A 14,872-nucleotide genomic window follows, 5' to 3' on the forward strand; every position below is an offset into this window, starting at 1 on the left:
GCAATAGGCAATACCGTACATATAAGGACCCTTCTACCATTTCCAGCTGACAAGTGACAGGTGAGATGTGTACGGTGTGAATACAAGGCCCCCTATTCTAACCAAGACAGCTCCTTTTCGGGTTGCTTCGAGACCCGCGTGCGACGAACGAAACGGTGCATTGCAGCACGGTGTCGACGTTAGAGCGTAAGAACCGAGTTGGGCCCTTGCGAATGTACGATATCGAGCAGACGTTTCACGCTTTCTCAGTCGATCGATATGATCTTACTGTTCTGAGTAGTGACAGGGTAGCGTCACAGACTGTCAGTGCCAACACACCATCACACATATGGGCATGGTTATGTACGACTGGGAGATCTACAACAGGGACAGACAGACGGCCGGCCGCGGCCAGTCACCCAAGAGCCGGCCAAGGCACAAAGCTCCAAACAATTATTTTGTCCGATGATGATAACGATGTTCACTCTTCCTGTGACCAAAGTCAAGGACGGCGCATTCTGGCAAAGCAGGCTTGAAATTATTATGGTCAGGCGTTTCATTCCTTTCCTAGGGCATACCTTGTAACATTACTGGTCTGTTCATTAGATAGAAGGGACCATCGTTTTATTGTTCATTGTATTTTGCACTTGAGACCTCAATGATATTAGAGCAGCGTCGCTGGAATACGGGAATTCACTTTTTCCTCCTTCCGTCCGCAAACTCAAGACTAATCCAGCTTTGTACGTCCTGCCAGGAACTCAGCCAGAGTTGACGCTGCTTTCACATCATCTGGTACATCTCGCTTCTGCAAGGTGCCTCGTGTGGCGACGCGGAAACAACTAGGCCCTTCGAACAGCCGGAAATCGAACAGTGCCTGTGGGATTTCCTCAAATGTCAGCACCCTCGCAATCTCCGCCTCGTAGCCTCCTTTCGATGCGCAAGTGATCGCCCCGCTCTTAGGTGGATGGGCAGCGTTGGGAACATCAGCGGTGGCCGGCAGCATTTGCGGCTCGCCTTGTGAGGATATCCTTTCCGGAACCATCATCGGCAAATTTGGGCCATGGAGGGCATGTGGGTGAGATGCAATAGTGGAGTGTCATGGCACGCAACACTTATTGGTCTCATCCTCGTACTGGTATGCGAATGGACACATTCGGGAGTCTCCGGCGAATGTAGGTGACCTGTAGAATCCCCATGCTGTTATGATTATGCAGCCTTGAAGTCTGTAAAACGGCTTTGTTGCTATTTCTGATTGTTAGCAGATGTATGTTCAGGACAGATTGAGTGTACATTCAGTACATATACGTTGAAGGCAATAACATGTGATGGATTTCAGAGGGCCAAGTGCCGTTTGATCGTGGGAGATCATTGTGAAATCAAGAATAGTGATGGAGTTGAATGTTTGTAATAATGTACTTTTTGATTGGCCGCTGCAAATCCAAACTTGATAGTACTCCTCAGGAATAATACCGCTCCACTCATACCTTGGCCCGCACACATACGCACACACACGCACACACGCACGCACGCACGCACACACACACACACACACACACACACACACACACACACACACACACACACACACACACACACACACACACACACTACTACTACTACTATGTACAACTGCCACAAAATGGCCACGTCGCTCCCAGAAGCGGGAGACAACAGCGAGAAAAAAGAAACAAGGAGAATAATTGAGGTGAAAGGGGACCGTTCTACACATAGCTAGTGTTTCTGTCTTCGGTGGCGGGTGAGGTCCTGCGGGCGGGAGAATCGTTCGTTACATATGCTGCATTGAATGGGCAGATTAGTCCTCTGGTCCTTTCGCAGTCGTTTGCCTCGAGTACAATTATGGCGGTTAAAACCAGCCTGACTCTTCATGCAGCGATCACAGATCGAGCAATGGTGCTGGCAGCAGTCCAAATTCAGGCTGCATCTCGTTGAAACAGCTGGTATTTCGTCCGATGTCTGACGCTCCACACAACGATGAACTGCAAAACCGCCAGCGCTTTGAAACCAGCGGTCACAAACTCCACAGTGACGGGCCCCAGGCTGCTGGGCAACAGGTAAGGACCGTACAGCTGAGCACTTGTGACGGTGAATCCCACGAGCAGTGAATGATCGGTTGCAAACCTTGCAGGTGACTTTGTTGTTGTTACACTCCACGAGATCATCCGGAGTCTTTGCAATTGCCTCGCGCCATGCTGGGCGATCCTGAGCCAAAGTGAGCCAATTCACTATGCCACCGCACACACACACACACACATGCGTGCACACACACACACACACACACACACACACACACACACACACACACACACACACACACACATGCACACATACACACATGCACACATACACACGTACGCGCGCACACACACGAGCACATGAGCGCATGCGCACACACGCACACACACACACACACACACACACACACACACACACACATATGTGCAGGCACACACGCATACACACACATGTGCACAAACACACACACATACACACACACATGTACATGCGCACGCACACACCTTGAACTTACCCATTGGCAATGATAGCGAAAGGACTAATTCGGCGGCAACCTTTAGAAAGGTCTGTGGCGCTTGAGATCGCCGGGGCAGCGACACGTCTTCCCACATGCACAATGATATTCTGGCTCTTTGGAGACATCACGAGGCTGAGGACGATTGTGGATAACCTCCCTCCACTCCGAGCGGTTCTGGGCTGTGTTGAGCCATTCCTTCTCCGGCACAGGCGGATGGATGCGATTGAAATCGTCCACAACCACATCCCGCCAACGTTTGCGTGGGCCGTGCTGAGATCGAGTTGCGGGAAGCTCCACAAACAGGGTACGCTTAGGCAGGCGGTCATCAGCTTTGGCAGGCGGTCATCAGCTTAGGCAGGCGGTCATCGTCCATGCGGCTAATATGCCCGACCGATCTTAGACGACGCCCACGAATGATATCGACGATGTCCGAGTCGATTCCAAGGGTCTTCGCCAATGTTGTGGAAGTGAACCAATCATCCCACTGCTGGTGTCTCGAGATGCCAACGAAAACAGCGCAGAGCAGGAGCCTTGGTCGCTCAGGTCTCTGCTCCATACAACAGGGTTGTAAGAACGAGAGCCACGTAGACACGATATCGGCATCGGAGGGACAAGGAGCGGTTCCCGAAGGCAGTTGCCCGCAACCAACCAAGCACCCGAGACGCCTTTGAAATCCGCGACTGCACATCATGCCCATAAAGACCATCCCGATGAATCGCGAACCCGACACGTCAGTTGGTCAACGGCCTCGATGATTCCATTTCCAAGATGAACGGGCTCACAGGTGGGAGCACACACACATACACACACACACACACACACACACACACACACACACACACGCGCGCGCACGCACTCACGCACGCACCCTCATCCCCCCCCCCCCCACAACTTGTAGATATGTAAATGATTGAACTGGCGCACTCTGATTTCAATATTTCGTATTACAACCTTCCTTTTGTGTTGCAGCTCCTTTTCAGTCCATAACGACATTCGACACAGTTAGCATGATGCTAGGGGCAAAGGGCACTTTGACAGCAACGTACATGCCCCCTGATGGGCTACATCCTACGTTCACATGGACATTCAACTCTGCCCCGATTGGACAAGCCTCAGACTCAACAATAAGTACCGCCACCAACACACTCACCAACAGCAACTGGGAAGTTGGCGATGGTGGCCAGTACATCTTCCGAGCAAGAAAAACAAACTACTTACGTATCGCGACGTTCAACGTGACTATTCTAGGTGAGCGTCGCTGTATGTGTTTTTGTTAAAAGTTTTGTTAGCTGCAGTCACTTCCCATCGATCTGGCGCAATTGAAGAGTTTAGTAGATGCAAAATGCGACATATCCATTTCATCACTTTTCGGATAATGCCAAGAGTACATAACCAAGAGTGTGCAACTCGACGATCCCCCAGCCTACGGCGGAATTTTTTATGACATCAGTCTTTGGCGGCAGTTTGGCTCACTGATGCCGTCATGCGTAGCCAGAGATCAAAGTACAAATAATTTGTACATTACAGCTAGGGTAGTCGAAACAGAACAACGGACAGTAGATCGATGTGTCTTGAACCTGACGAACACTCACCGTATGTACAAAACAAGCGCGGGAAAGCATACCCATTTCATCATACTTCTGGCAAAGAATGACGCAATAAAAATTCCGCCGTGGGTGAACCCATTGCAATTACTCCTCGCCACATTTGAAGCCAGAAAAGTCCAAGAACAGGGAAATAGAAATTCGGCCAGGTTTTAAAAAATTGGGACAGGTATACCATGGCAAAATGTATGGAGAAGCAGATCCAAAACCCAGATTTTTGAGATTTAAAGTGGGTTTTTGATCCTCAATTCGGCCTAAATCGGACTTTCAAAAGCCAGCGGGACAGTTTGCGATGAATGGACTGTAGTTGATAACTATGGATGCTATTAAAAAAATATTTGCATAGTGTATTGGTGGATTTTAGTTTGAACAAAGGTCTAATAAACTTTTTTTTATTTTTCGGTCATTTTTATTTTTTCTACCTCTCGCATACGTTTTTAGATTTTCAGGTGACGAGAAACATAGAAATAAAAACGTGTGGCCTTACAGTCGAACAAAGCCCCCGTTTCGACTTGTTAAAAGTGCATTTCGTGACGATGTTCGAATTTCACTCGAAATTTCGACTTGCTGATGCTCTGTAATGACCCAAAAAGGATTCCTTTTTTATGTACAGGTAGTATCCCAAACCGTATTTGGCCACTATTTTAAAAGTGGTCCTAGTAGGGTTTTGAATGTGAAATTGTGTCTGCAGGCGCCGCTAGACCTACTGATCACGATAACCTCAAGATCTGAACGTCTCTATGTTGGCGCTTGTTGCGTTTTGCGCCTAAACTCTTCAATTCTGCGTGCATGCCATAGCTAGACCCGTGCTGGTCCCTTGGATATACTCACGCTGTGCTCCACATTCACAGGCCTTTTTTGGATACACCTTTAAAACACCGTTTGCGGACGACGACTGGGAGATATGCCTTTCCCTCTCTAGGCAGGCAAGTTGGCTACGGCCTCCAAGCCAGCGCAAACCGACTATGCGGCCGTAAAAGTCAGTCAAAAACTGTACACAGGCTACGAACCACGCCGACGCAAATTCCCACCCCCAGATGGCTTAAGTTTGGGAAAGGCCTCGTTTCGCTAAAATCAACAAGGCTTAGACCATGGCCTAGGTAGTCAGTCTTGGTTACCAAAGTTCATTATTGCCTTGAGTGGTCAAACATTGATCTGGACTCCATGTGCCCATAATATTTAATACTTCCTGCGTTAAGCAAAACTTCGTTGCGTTTTTACAGTTCAGCCCAAATCATTCTATGGCTACGAACACGCTTTGCAAAGTGGAAAACAAGGCAGGATATGAAAGATAGTTATTTACAGATGTCACACAGCTCGTTTCAAAGCAGTCCAGCTTCACTCTTCGTCTGAATCTGATGACGACTCACGGCTGCTGTGTGGTAACTATACACCACTCTCCGGAACGCCATGGAAGGAGCCATAAAGACCCAAACAAACGCTCTCCATCTTCGCAGCGGTGTAGTCGTGCCAGCACGTTTCCACACCCTGCAGAAGCTCCTTTCTGGTTTCCTTCGCCACGAGTGGCACGTCTGTCGACAGGCTGTGGAAGAACGCCAAGTTGTCGACGTTGAGATCAGGATTTTGCGCCGACTGAACGACAACCTGAATGTCGAACGCTTTTGATTTTCCCTGCGCTGCAAACACAAGTGCATTGATTTTGGCTGTGTGCGGATGCGCACCATTGACTCGTGCCAGTACAGCAGTGCCTGAGCGCTGGACGGCTCCTGGACACTTCTTCGAGCCACGCGGTCTTTCAAACTGGTTCTATTTTTCGCACTTTGGTGTCACGCGCGCGCGCCTGGGGTTGTGTTCTGGTGACATCCTGTCGAGAAACGGTTCTGCTTCGCCGATTTTTTCAAAGGACTCCACACTTTCCGGAGGTTCAAAAGCCTGTCAGAACAATGGACTACTCAGCTACCCTATGTAGGGGATAGATCACTGACATGTATGTCTATTGCCGACAGAAATATCATGACAAGAGCACTAAAAACGCAACGAAGTTTTGCTTAGCGGAGGAAGTATGTAGGAGTCCTCTGCAGAGGTGTCCACCAATCAATGTTCTACTGTATAGCAGTGTTGGACGGCAAAGAACATGGGTATCAGCTTGTTAGGTATCTAGTAGAAATTTGAGAATGACAATGTACAGTATGTGGTGAGTGGGGGCCTCCGTGCATCGCATGCCCATCTGACGTTTCTGCGCCCGAAGTGTGGTCCCCGACTGCTAGGGTTCCCAGTGGGGAGGGCCCAGTACCTACGTATGTGTATGTGTGCATTCTTGCAAACAATACAGCGAACTGCATCCAAAAGTCAGAGTTGTCATGACTCCAGTATGCCTGTGACGTAGCCCTTTCAAGCCCTATCAGTTTCCCGCAAGGACGAATTTTCGCCGGTTTGTTCTCTGGTACCTGGCTGTGCCGTTAGGCCGCGGTCACACCGAAACAAGCCACTTCGGGCTTGCTATCCCTGGCGCTCAGCTGGCTTGTGTGCGCCCTGTCGAGCGGTCCCACCCGAAATCGAGTGCAAAGCTTGATTGGCTTGTTATATTTGCCCGCCACATTTTGAGTATCTCGAAACACACCAACGCTCGCAAGAAATCGGAAAGCAGACCAGTGCTCATGATCTACAACTAAGCTTTACTTGTAGTGTTCAGTTTTTGATGAAGAAGTAAAAATCAACAACAACAAGCAAAGGAAGCCCGGATCCTGAATTGCGACTTCGTGCTCTTTTTATTTGTTCGGTGTGCATGGACGCGATGATTCGGGTGACAATGTTTCCTGATGGTGAGCTTTCTCCTCCGCCGGTTGCTGTTCTTTAATTAACTCCGTCGCAATCCACTCTCTTCTTAGTACCTTTCTTCATGACCTCAGTCGTGAGTTTGGTGCCTTGTCCGGGCTTCGAACCACAGCTCCAACAATCTACGCTCTTGAGGCAGAGTCCAGGAATCCATGATCATTGGAGAAAACCGAAATCAAACTGAACTGTTGTATAGACAGACACTGTCAAAACGAAAGGCAAAGGCCTACATGTAGCACCGAAACAAGAAAGAACATCGATATCAGTTCCTCGGCCTCATGTCCACTAGTCTACATGATCTGTTCCATGCTCAGTAAAAAAAGAGAATTTCGGCTTTCAGCCGCTTGTACAAGCTGTGGCTGAAACAAGCGGGGAAAAAACGGCTGAGAGTCGGCCACGGCTGAAAGTCGCTTGCAGGACTTTGTTCAGCCATTTCCCTGGTGATAGTGACGTGAACAATCGATTTTTTCGGCTGAATGGCTTGTTCGAGTTCGGTGTGACCACGGCCTGAGCGGACTTGAGACATGAACTGATCCCATGCATCTATATGCAAAGCCCCGTTTAGGATGATGCAGATCAAAAAAGGTCATCTGTCCATAAAGAACACTGGTCGCCAATTATAGGCGCATTGTTTCCCGTATTTGGCTGCCGCAGCAAGTTGTAGTCCATTTTGAACTTGACGATGCGAGGTTCATGACATTTTTATGGAAGCCTGGTATGGCAAAGTGCTGTGTAGATGATGGTATTGGACTTTGGGCAGCGAAGCCAGCATGCTGTTCATTTGCGCCTATGTCCTACTCGGCCGTGAAGTATATAATAATATATGCATGGCACTGAGGGCATTATGGTTCTTTAACTTCTCTTATACCCTTGCATGCTCTCTCTCATGCAGCACACGATAGAGTTGGATTCAGAGACATTCACAATTCTCTCGCTGATTAATGCCTCTACGATCACCTTGTGATTATGAGTTATACATACATACATACATACATACATACATACATACATACATACATACATACATACATACATACTCGGAGGGAGTTGTGGTTGCTCGTGAGAGTGCTCAATACGCCAAGGTGCAGAGCCTAGTACACACACTTGAGAGGGACGAAAAGCGTTTCTTCTGTAACTCTGAGTTTCACGGTTTTAACCGATCATCAGACAGCAACTTGACTACAATTTTCAGAAGATAAGATTGATATAGGCTGCAAGCTTGGATCATAGCGCGAATGGATGATCCGGGCTGATGGTGTAATTGTAAAAATGCGCGAGTTGGTTGATGGGGTGCAAAAATAGGCGCAAAAAAAAAGAATACACTTTAGGCCTAGGCTCATGCGACCACATGATGTGCTGCTCATAATTACTGAATTGTCCTTCTTCTTGCCTCTCTCAGAAGAACATGTGGTCGCATGAGCCTAGGCCTAAAGTGTATTCTTTTTTTTGCGCCTATTTTTGCACCCCATCAACCAACTCGCGCATTTTTACAATTACACCATCAGCCCGGATCATCCATTCGCGCTATGATCCAAGCTTGCAGCCTATATCAATCTTATCTTCTGAAAATTGTAGTCAAGTTGCTGTCTGATGATCGGTTAAAACCGTGAAACTCAGAGTTACAGAAGAAACGCTTTTCGTCCCTCTCAAGTGTGTGTACTTACATATATACATACATACCCAAGTGTGTAGCACTTTGCCACTTTGCATTGGTATGGTGCTGCTCTGATTCGCCAAATGCTGGCAACACCTTGAAAATAGGCATGTGACGTGTATGCAGTCTCCCTTATTCAATGGCCTACGGAGATGGATGGCTAGTGAACTGGCATTCTGGTTTGCTCGCACCACCAGTGAGTGCGTTCGATTATGCCCCTGAATCAATTCATGAATCGATTCGCGCTATTCACATCACCAGATGTGAATAGGGTGAATGGATTCCGAACCAATTCCATGGCTCATGACATGAAAATCGAACGACTTGAATTCATGCGAATGGATTCATGAATCGATTCAAGTTCATAATTGAACGCAGCCAGTGTGAGCATGCACTGGTTTTCAGTCTGCAAGTCCTCCGATGCATGCACTGTCATGCGTGTGATGCACGAGCGGGGTGCGTATACAGGGGGGTCGGAAGATATTTTAGTGTGGTACGGTCAGCCATATGAAGTACAATTTACTCGTGTGGGAGGGGTGGCTGAGCCGAAAATTTTGGAAATTTGGATCCCAGATCAGTGTATTTTATTGATTCACGGGGTACCTGTTGGTCACCTCCACCATTAAACTGCGCTCTTTAGCCGACTAGACCCTCCTGCACACAACCATCACCATTGCGAGGACACTTCCGTAGACGATATTCATAAACTCCTTCAGATAGCTGTTTCGCTAATACATAGCTCATCAGTGAAGGTAGATGTTGAATGATTAAAAATATAAACCAAACTGCTATTATATAGGGGGTTTCCACATACAAAACTGGCATAGCTGAGGTGCTAACGCGGGAAAAAGAAAAGTGTGAAGTACTGTTGACGCGCATTGGACATGCATGCAGCGTCGGAAATTCGGCGCGAAAAATCAATCACTATTCAATGCAGAAATAACGTGCCAGAATCAGAGTACTATGTAGCTAGTGAGAGTCTGTGTACTAGTATTGCAGTTGTCCGAGCGCCATGAAGACCTGCGAACTCTGATTCTGGCACGTTATTTCTGCCTTGAATAGTGATTGATTTTCCGCGCCGAATTTCCGACGCTGCATGCATGTCCCATGCGCGTCAACAGTACTTCACACTTTTCTTTTTCCCGCGTTATCACCTCAGCTATGCCAGTTTTGTATGTGGAACCCCCCTATATAATAGCAGTTTGGTCTATATTTTTAATCATTCAACATCTACCTTCACTGATGAGCTATGTATTAGCGAACCAGCTGTCTGAAGGAGTTTATCAATATCGTCTACGGAAGTGTCCTCACGGGGTACCTGGGGCAAAAAGTGGTACGGTCAATACCATTATGACCGTACCGTGTCCGACGCCCCTGGTCTAGACCGTCACATGTTTGCGAATACATGGAGCTTGCCAGCACTTTGAGGTCTCTTCTCTGCCCATAGCTAGGACAGTAGGGCATGCCGTGGAGTTAGTCCCCTGCAGTGCGTTTTTGTTCTTCCTTTTTTTGTTGTGCTCATCATCTGCTCAGTACCGCCGAAACTGAAGTCACCCACCGGATCAGCAAGTAATTTGACCGTTGTGTTAGGTTCCACCGTCACCTTCACTGTTCAGTTTGTGAGCCCTCCCAACCCTAGCCCGCTGCTGACATGGTTCTATGGCAAGGGTGTGGAGTTGAACAGGACAACACCAGTCGGCCCCGTGACCAGCGCATCATATGTAATCAAGTCGGCGCAGCTGTCGGATAACGGCAGCTATCAATTGTCGGCCACTAACGGGGTTGGTCAGCTGAACGTCCCCTTCACTCTGAAAGTCCTCGGTGAGTTTGACCCTGCTAACGTTTTGCTCGGAGCGTGCGTAAGAAAACTGCCATTGTGCAAGAAACGTTGATGCAGGGCTGACCAACTGTACCTGTTGCTTCGCTACATGCGGAGTTAGAGGTCTCAGGTCATCCTGGTTTTTGCCACCTATGGCACTTCTCGCCAGGTGCTTACCTTTCTCATTGCATTCTCGGCCGATGAATTGCACACAAAAGCTGAGACCCTCTCTCACCAGCATTACCTGATATACATTCAAACCCCTTTGCTAGCTGACTGGCAGTGATCTGATGATGTTTTGGGGCGGAAGGCATGAACCCGTGCCTAGCTTGCCACTCTTTGCTGCTGCAAACTCATTGTCCATCCACTGGATAACGTATTTTCCGGAGTATAAAACCGCACCTGGATTATTTTCAAAAACACACACACACATCTCAGTGGTGGGTTTGGGGGGGGGGGGGGGGCTCCCTCAAAAATTTCGACCTGTGTTTGAAAAAGCACCAGGTTGCTGTATCCGATTGATACACAGTTGGAAAGTTGCGTTCTATAGCTTTCCAATGAGCCGTTATATGTTGAATTTGAAGTAGGGAGGCCGGCGTTATAGTTGTTTGAACAGTGAAGTATGCTCGTTTCTATATGCTCCGTGTGCGTGACGAGTTATCTCGTCCTTGGCCATTCAGGGTGGGTGTTTCAGGACGAGATATCTCGTCCTATAACGCGAAGTAAAATATTCAAGCACCGAAGCTCGAAGTCGGGGAAACGGGTGCAGTTAAAATTTCAAGCCTATGGCTATGACGCACTGCATGCTAAAGTTGACGAGGTGTTTGATTACGGGGGATTTCCCCAGTGCACAGCCCATGCATGACATTCGCCAACATGAGCGCTAGAACAGGCTGATTCTGCTGGTGTTTGAATCGTCGCTGTCCATTGACTATGAGCTGCAAATCGAAAGAAATTGTCGCTGAGTGTAGAATAGCACTGCAAAGACGCAATGGAGCGGCTTTCGAAGTGTTTGTAGGACGTTCTACTGCGCCTACAGAGCACTTACCACCATGGATCGACAGGGGAGATCCTCGGCTTTCCAGAGAGCCTAAGACGATGGAAATCCAATACCGGCGAGGGAAATGGCAATGTTTCTAGTACTCAATGTGAGCATTGCGTCCAGTGTGTCAGCGTGCGTGCCGGCCAACCGTGTAGTAAGTGCTCCGGCGGCACTGAGCGGGTTAAAGAAGACCACTGGACCCAGGACCACGGAATGCTATTTCCAGTCAACTGACCCTGGATAAAGAGACCACCTGGTAACAGGGACCACATTTTGAGGGTCCCTTGAGCAGTCGTCTTAGACAGGTTTAACTGTGACATGATGTCATCTTCCCCCCCCCCCCTCCCCCCTCCCCTCCCCCCTCCCCTCCCCTCCCCCCCCCCCCCCTCCCCCACCCCCCCTCAGCCAAATCCTGAACACGCCAACTTGTGCTTCACACGCAGTCTTCATTGTAAGCATGGATTTGACTGATATTGAAATGATAAACAATGTGAGTGCAGTGCTATAAATGTAGAGAGAATGCTATTATGTGTTTTTTTTATACCGCAGTGCCTCCCAAATTCAGGAGCAATGTGACGTCAGTAAGTGGTGTGTATGGAAGCAGTGTTAAGCTAGTGGGCCAGTTCAACAACATGCCAACGTCACCAACCTGGTATAGGTGGGAACTCAATGGCGTTGCCCTTTCGAAAAACAGCTCGCACTTGGTCAAGTCGTCCAACCTGACGATACCCAGTCTAGACGCAGCCGATACGGGAAGCTACATACTATTCGTGAACAACTCTGCAGGTTCAGACAGCATGGAGTTCATCGTCAGCATCTTAGGTATGTACAAGCCGGTGTATCTATTTTGGGACAAGCTGCGTGGGTTGCCCGTGTGTGTGCGTTATATTGAACGTTCTTGTCTCCGAGCAAACCATAGAATGGCAATAAACAGAATCAGCTGAAGCGCAACATTGCGAAGGTTTTATTGAGATATCTCGAACAAGTTCTAGAGAAAGTGGTGATGGACAAAGAAATAACTGAAATAACAGATTCTGTTTATTGCCATCCTTAAACTTTTGTCACCTTGCCGCCTGTTCAAACCATAGAATGCTATTCTTTTTTGTTTTTTGTTTGTTTGATGCTGCAGTACCACCTCAATTCACGAGAAATGTTACATCAGTGAGTGGCGTGAGGGGACAGAACATAACCCTCGCAGGGCTCTTCGGCAATGCACCAATGCCTCACGCCTCGTTCTCATGGAAACTCAACGGCGCAGCTCTCCCGACGAGTGGACTACTCCGTCCCAATGGATCCAGTCTGACTATTTCCAGTCTGGACGTGGCCGATGCAGGGAACTACACCCTATTTGCAAACAACTCGATCGGTTCAGACAGCATAGTGTTTGTACTGAGCGTCTTAGGTATGTATGCGTGCCTTTCTAGACAAGCTGTTGAGGTTTGCAGTGCAGGGTAGAATACTATCTGCTAATGTCAAGTGATTTCTAGGTACTTGCCAGGCTGCCACTCTCATGGCAACCCAGGTGCTGGTGTAATCCTAGCATCTGTTCTGTATGCTGTCCTTGCTGCGGTTGCAATAGCCATTGGTGCCATTTCCTTTCCTGCACCTTGTGTGTGTGTGTGTGCCAATGTGCTTGCATGCTTGTATAAGCGTTTGTGGTATGTGTGTGTGTGTGTGTGTGTGTGTGTGTGTGTGTGTGTGTGTGCGTGTGCGTGTGCGTGGGTGGGTGGATGTACGTGTGTGTCCATGTGTACATGTGCGTGTGTGCACGTGTGCATGTGTGCATGTGGGAGAACTGGAACGGTACTCTCTCTTCTAAACACCCGCATTGCCCACCACAACACCAGCACAGCGCCAACCACTTGGTGCAAAATACGATAGGTACAGGAATACAAGTTCATTTTGAAAGGAAAAGAGAAGAACGAACAACTAGACCAAAATCAACGGAACTTTGACCAGGAAACAGACGTAGGATATATCATTTGAAATGGCAGCAGGGTAACCAATGTTAGCGTGTTGTGGTTGAAGCAGGTATTGCAGCGGAGCCACCATGCATCAGGGAGTGCAGCAAAGCCAGAAGCTTAGAAAACAGCAACTCAGAGCAAAGAACTAAGAACATGCATCGCAAGGTCTGTGTGGATAAGCGCAGCAAAGACATAAAGGACGATTCACAATAGAACTTCTTGCGACGCGACGTGCGACTTGCGACACCTGCGACGAGCTGCGACAGCGACATATGGTTCACAATCTTTTTCATGCTTGCGTCATCCTTATGCACCAGCAGTACTATGCACGTACACTGAACATGCACCCAGCTAGAAGCTGTACTCCATCTGTGTATGTCGCTCGTCGCATGTCGCAAAAGTTGAACTTTCTTCAACTTCTGCGACAGGTGCCTTGTGACTTTCTGCGACAGCTCGCGACAGGCAGTTTCTTGTCGCAACTGTCACAAATTGCGTGTCGTGGCGCAGAAAGTTGTATTGTGAATCAGCCTTAAGCGATGACATCATCAGTCCTACGTGACTGATGCAGGTGACATTATGACTCAATAGATGATATGCCAATTAACGTGCAACTAGACTTAGGAGGGCATTGCAGAGTAGTTGCATACAAAGTTCAAAGTTGTACGGGTACTTGTGACTTGCTTTCCTGCAAAGTTCAGGGCCTACCATGTACACATTGTTGTACAAATTGTATGCAACGTGTGTGCGATGTCCTCTCAAGTCTAGTTGCATGTCATTTGGCATATCATCTATTGGACTGGGGTAAGGTCAATATGAAAATCTTTGCTCCCGCAGAAATCTTTGCTCCCGCAGAAATCTTTGCTCCCGCAGCCTGAGCATGTGTTTCAGTAGGAAATTGCTATTATTTTATCTTCTCTCTGCTTTTTGTTTGATTCTACAGTGCCGCCTCAATTCACGAGAAATGTGACACCATTGAATGGCGTACTGGGCGGGAATGTAACTCTTTTAGGGCTCTTCGGCAATGCACCAATGCCTCACGCCTCGTTCGTTTGGAAACTCAATGGCTCCGCTCTCCCGACGAATGGACTACTCCGCCCTGATGGGTCCAGTCTGACTATTTCCAGTCTGGACGTAGCCGATGCAGGGAACTACACACTATTTGCAAACAACTCGATCGGCTCAGACAGCATTGTGTTTGTACTGAGCGTCTTAGGTATGCGTGTGTGTATGTGCCATTTTAGACAAGCTGTTGAGGTTGGCAGTGCAACGTGCTGTTGTGGACATTGAACTCCGTTGAGACGTCAGGCGGCCATGGGGCGCTGGCCTTGCAGCCGCGACCACTGCTGGTCCATGGTAACAGTATGAACGTTAACTGCAGTGTATGCATGCGCTTAAGCCAGTAAGGCCGCCGGCCCAGGTCATCCCATCGGATTTCGATGTCCAAGAAATTAGATTATGACCTA

The 14,872-nt window shown here is 48.2% G+C and overlaps 1 protein-coding gene across 1 annotated transcript in view; it reads left to right on the forward strand.

Moving 5' to 3' along the window:
• Positions 1-409: 409 nt before the first annotated feature.
• Positions 410-14,872, forward strand: part of LOC135825805 (uncharacterized) — a 51,019-nt gene continuing 36,556 nt past the window's right edge. The window contains exons 1-6 of the mRNA XM_065338428.1: positions 410-1,151; positions 3,500-3,778; positions 10,118-10,405; positions 11,995-12,267; positions 12,575-12,847; positions 14,350-14,622. Coding sequence (XP_065194500.1) covers positions 1,040-1,151; positions 3,500-3,778; positions 10,118-10,405; positions 11,995-12,267; positions 12,575-12,847; positions 14,350-14,622 — 1,498 coding nt within the window. The 5' untranslated portion in view covers positions 410-1,039. The remainder of the gene's footprint in view (positions 1,152-3,499; positions 3,779-10,117; positions 10,406-11,994; positions 12,268-12,574; positions 12,848-14,349; positions 14,623-14,872) is intronic.

This window comes from Sycon ciliatum, chromosome 10 (assembly GCF_964019385.1).
Source record: "Sycon ciliatum chromosome 10, ocSycCili1.1, whole genome shotgun sequence".
NCBI lineage: Eukaryota > Metazoa > Porifera > Calcarea > Leucosolenida > Sycettidae > Sycon > Sycon ciliatum.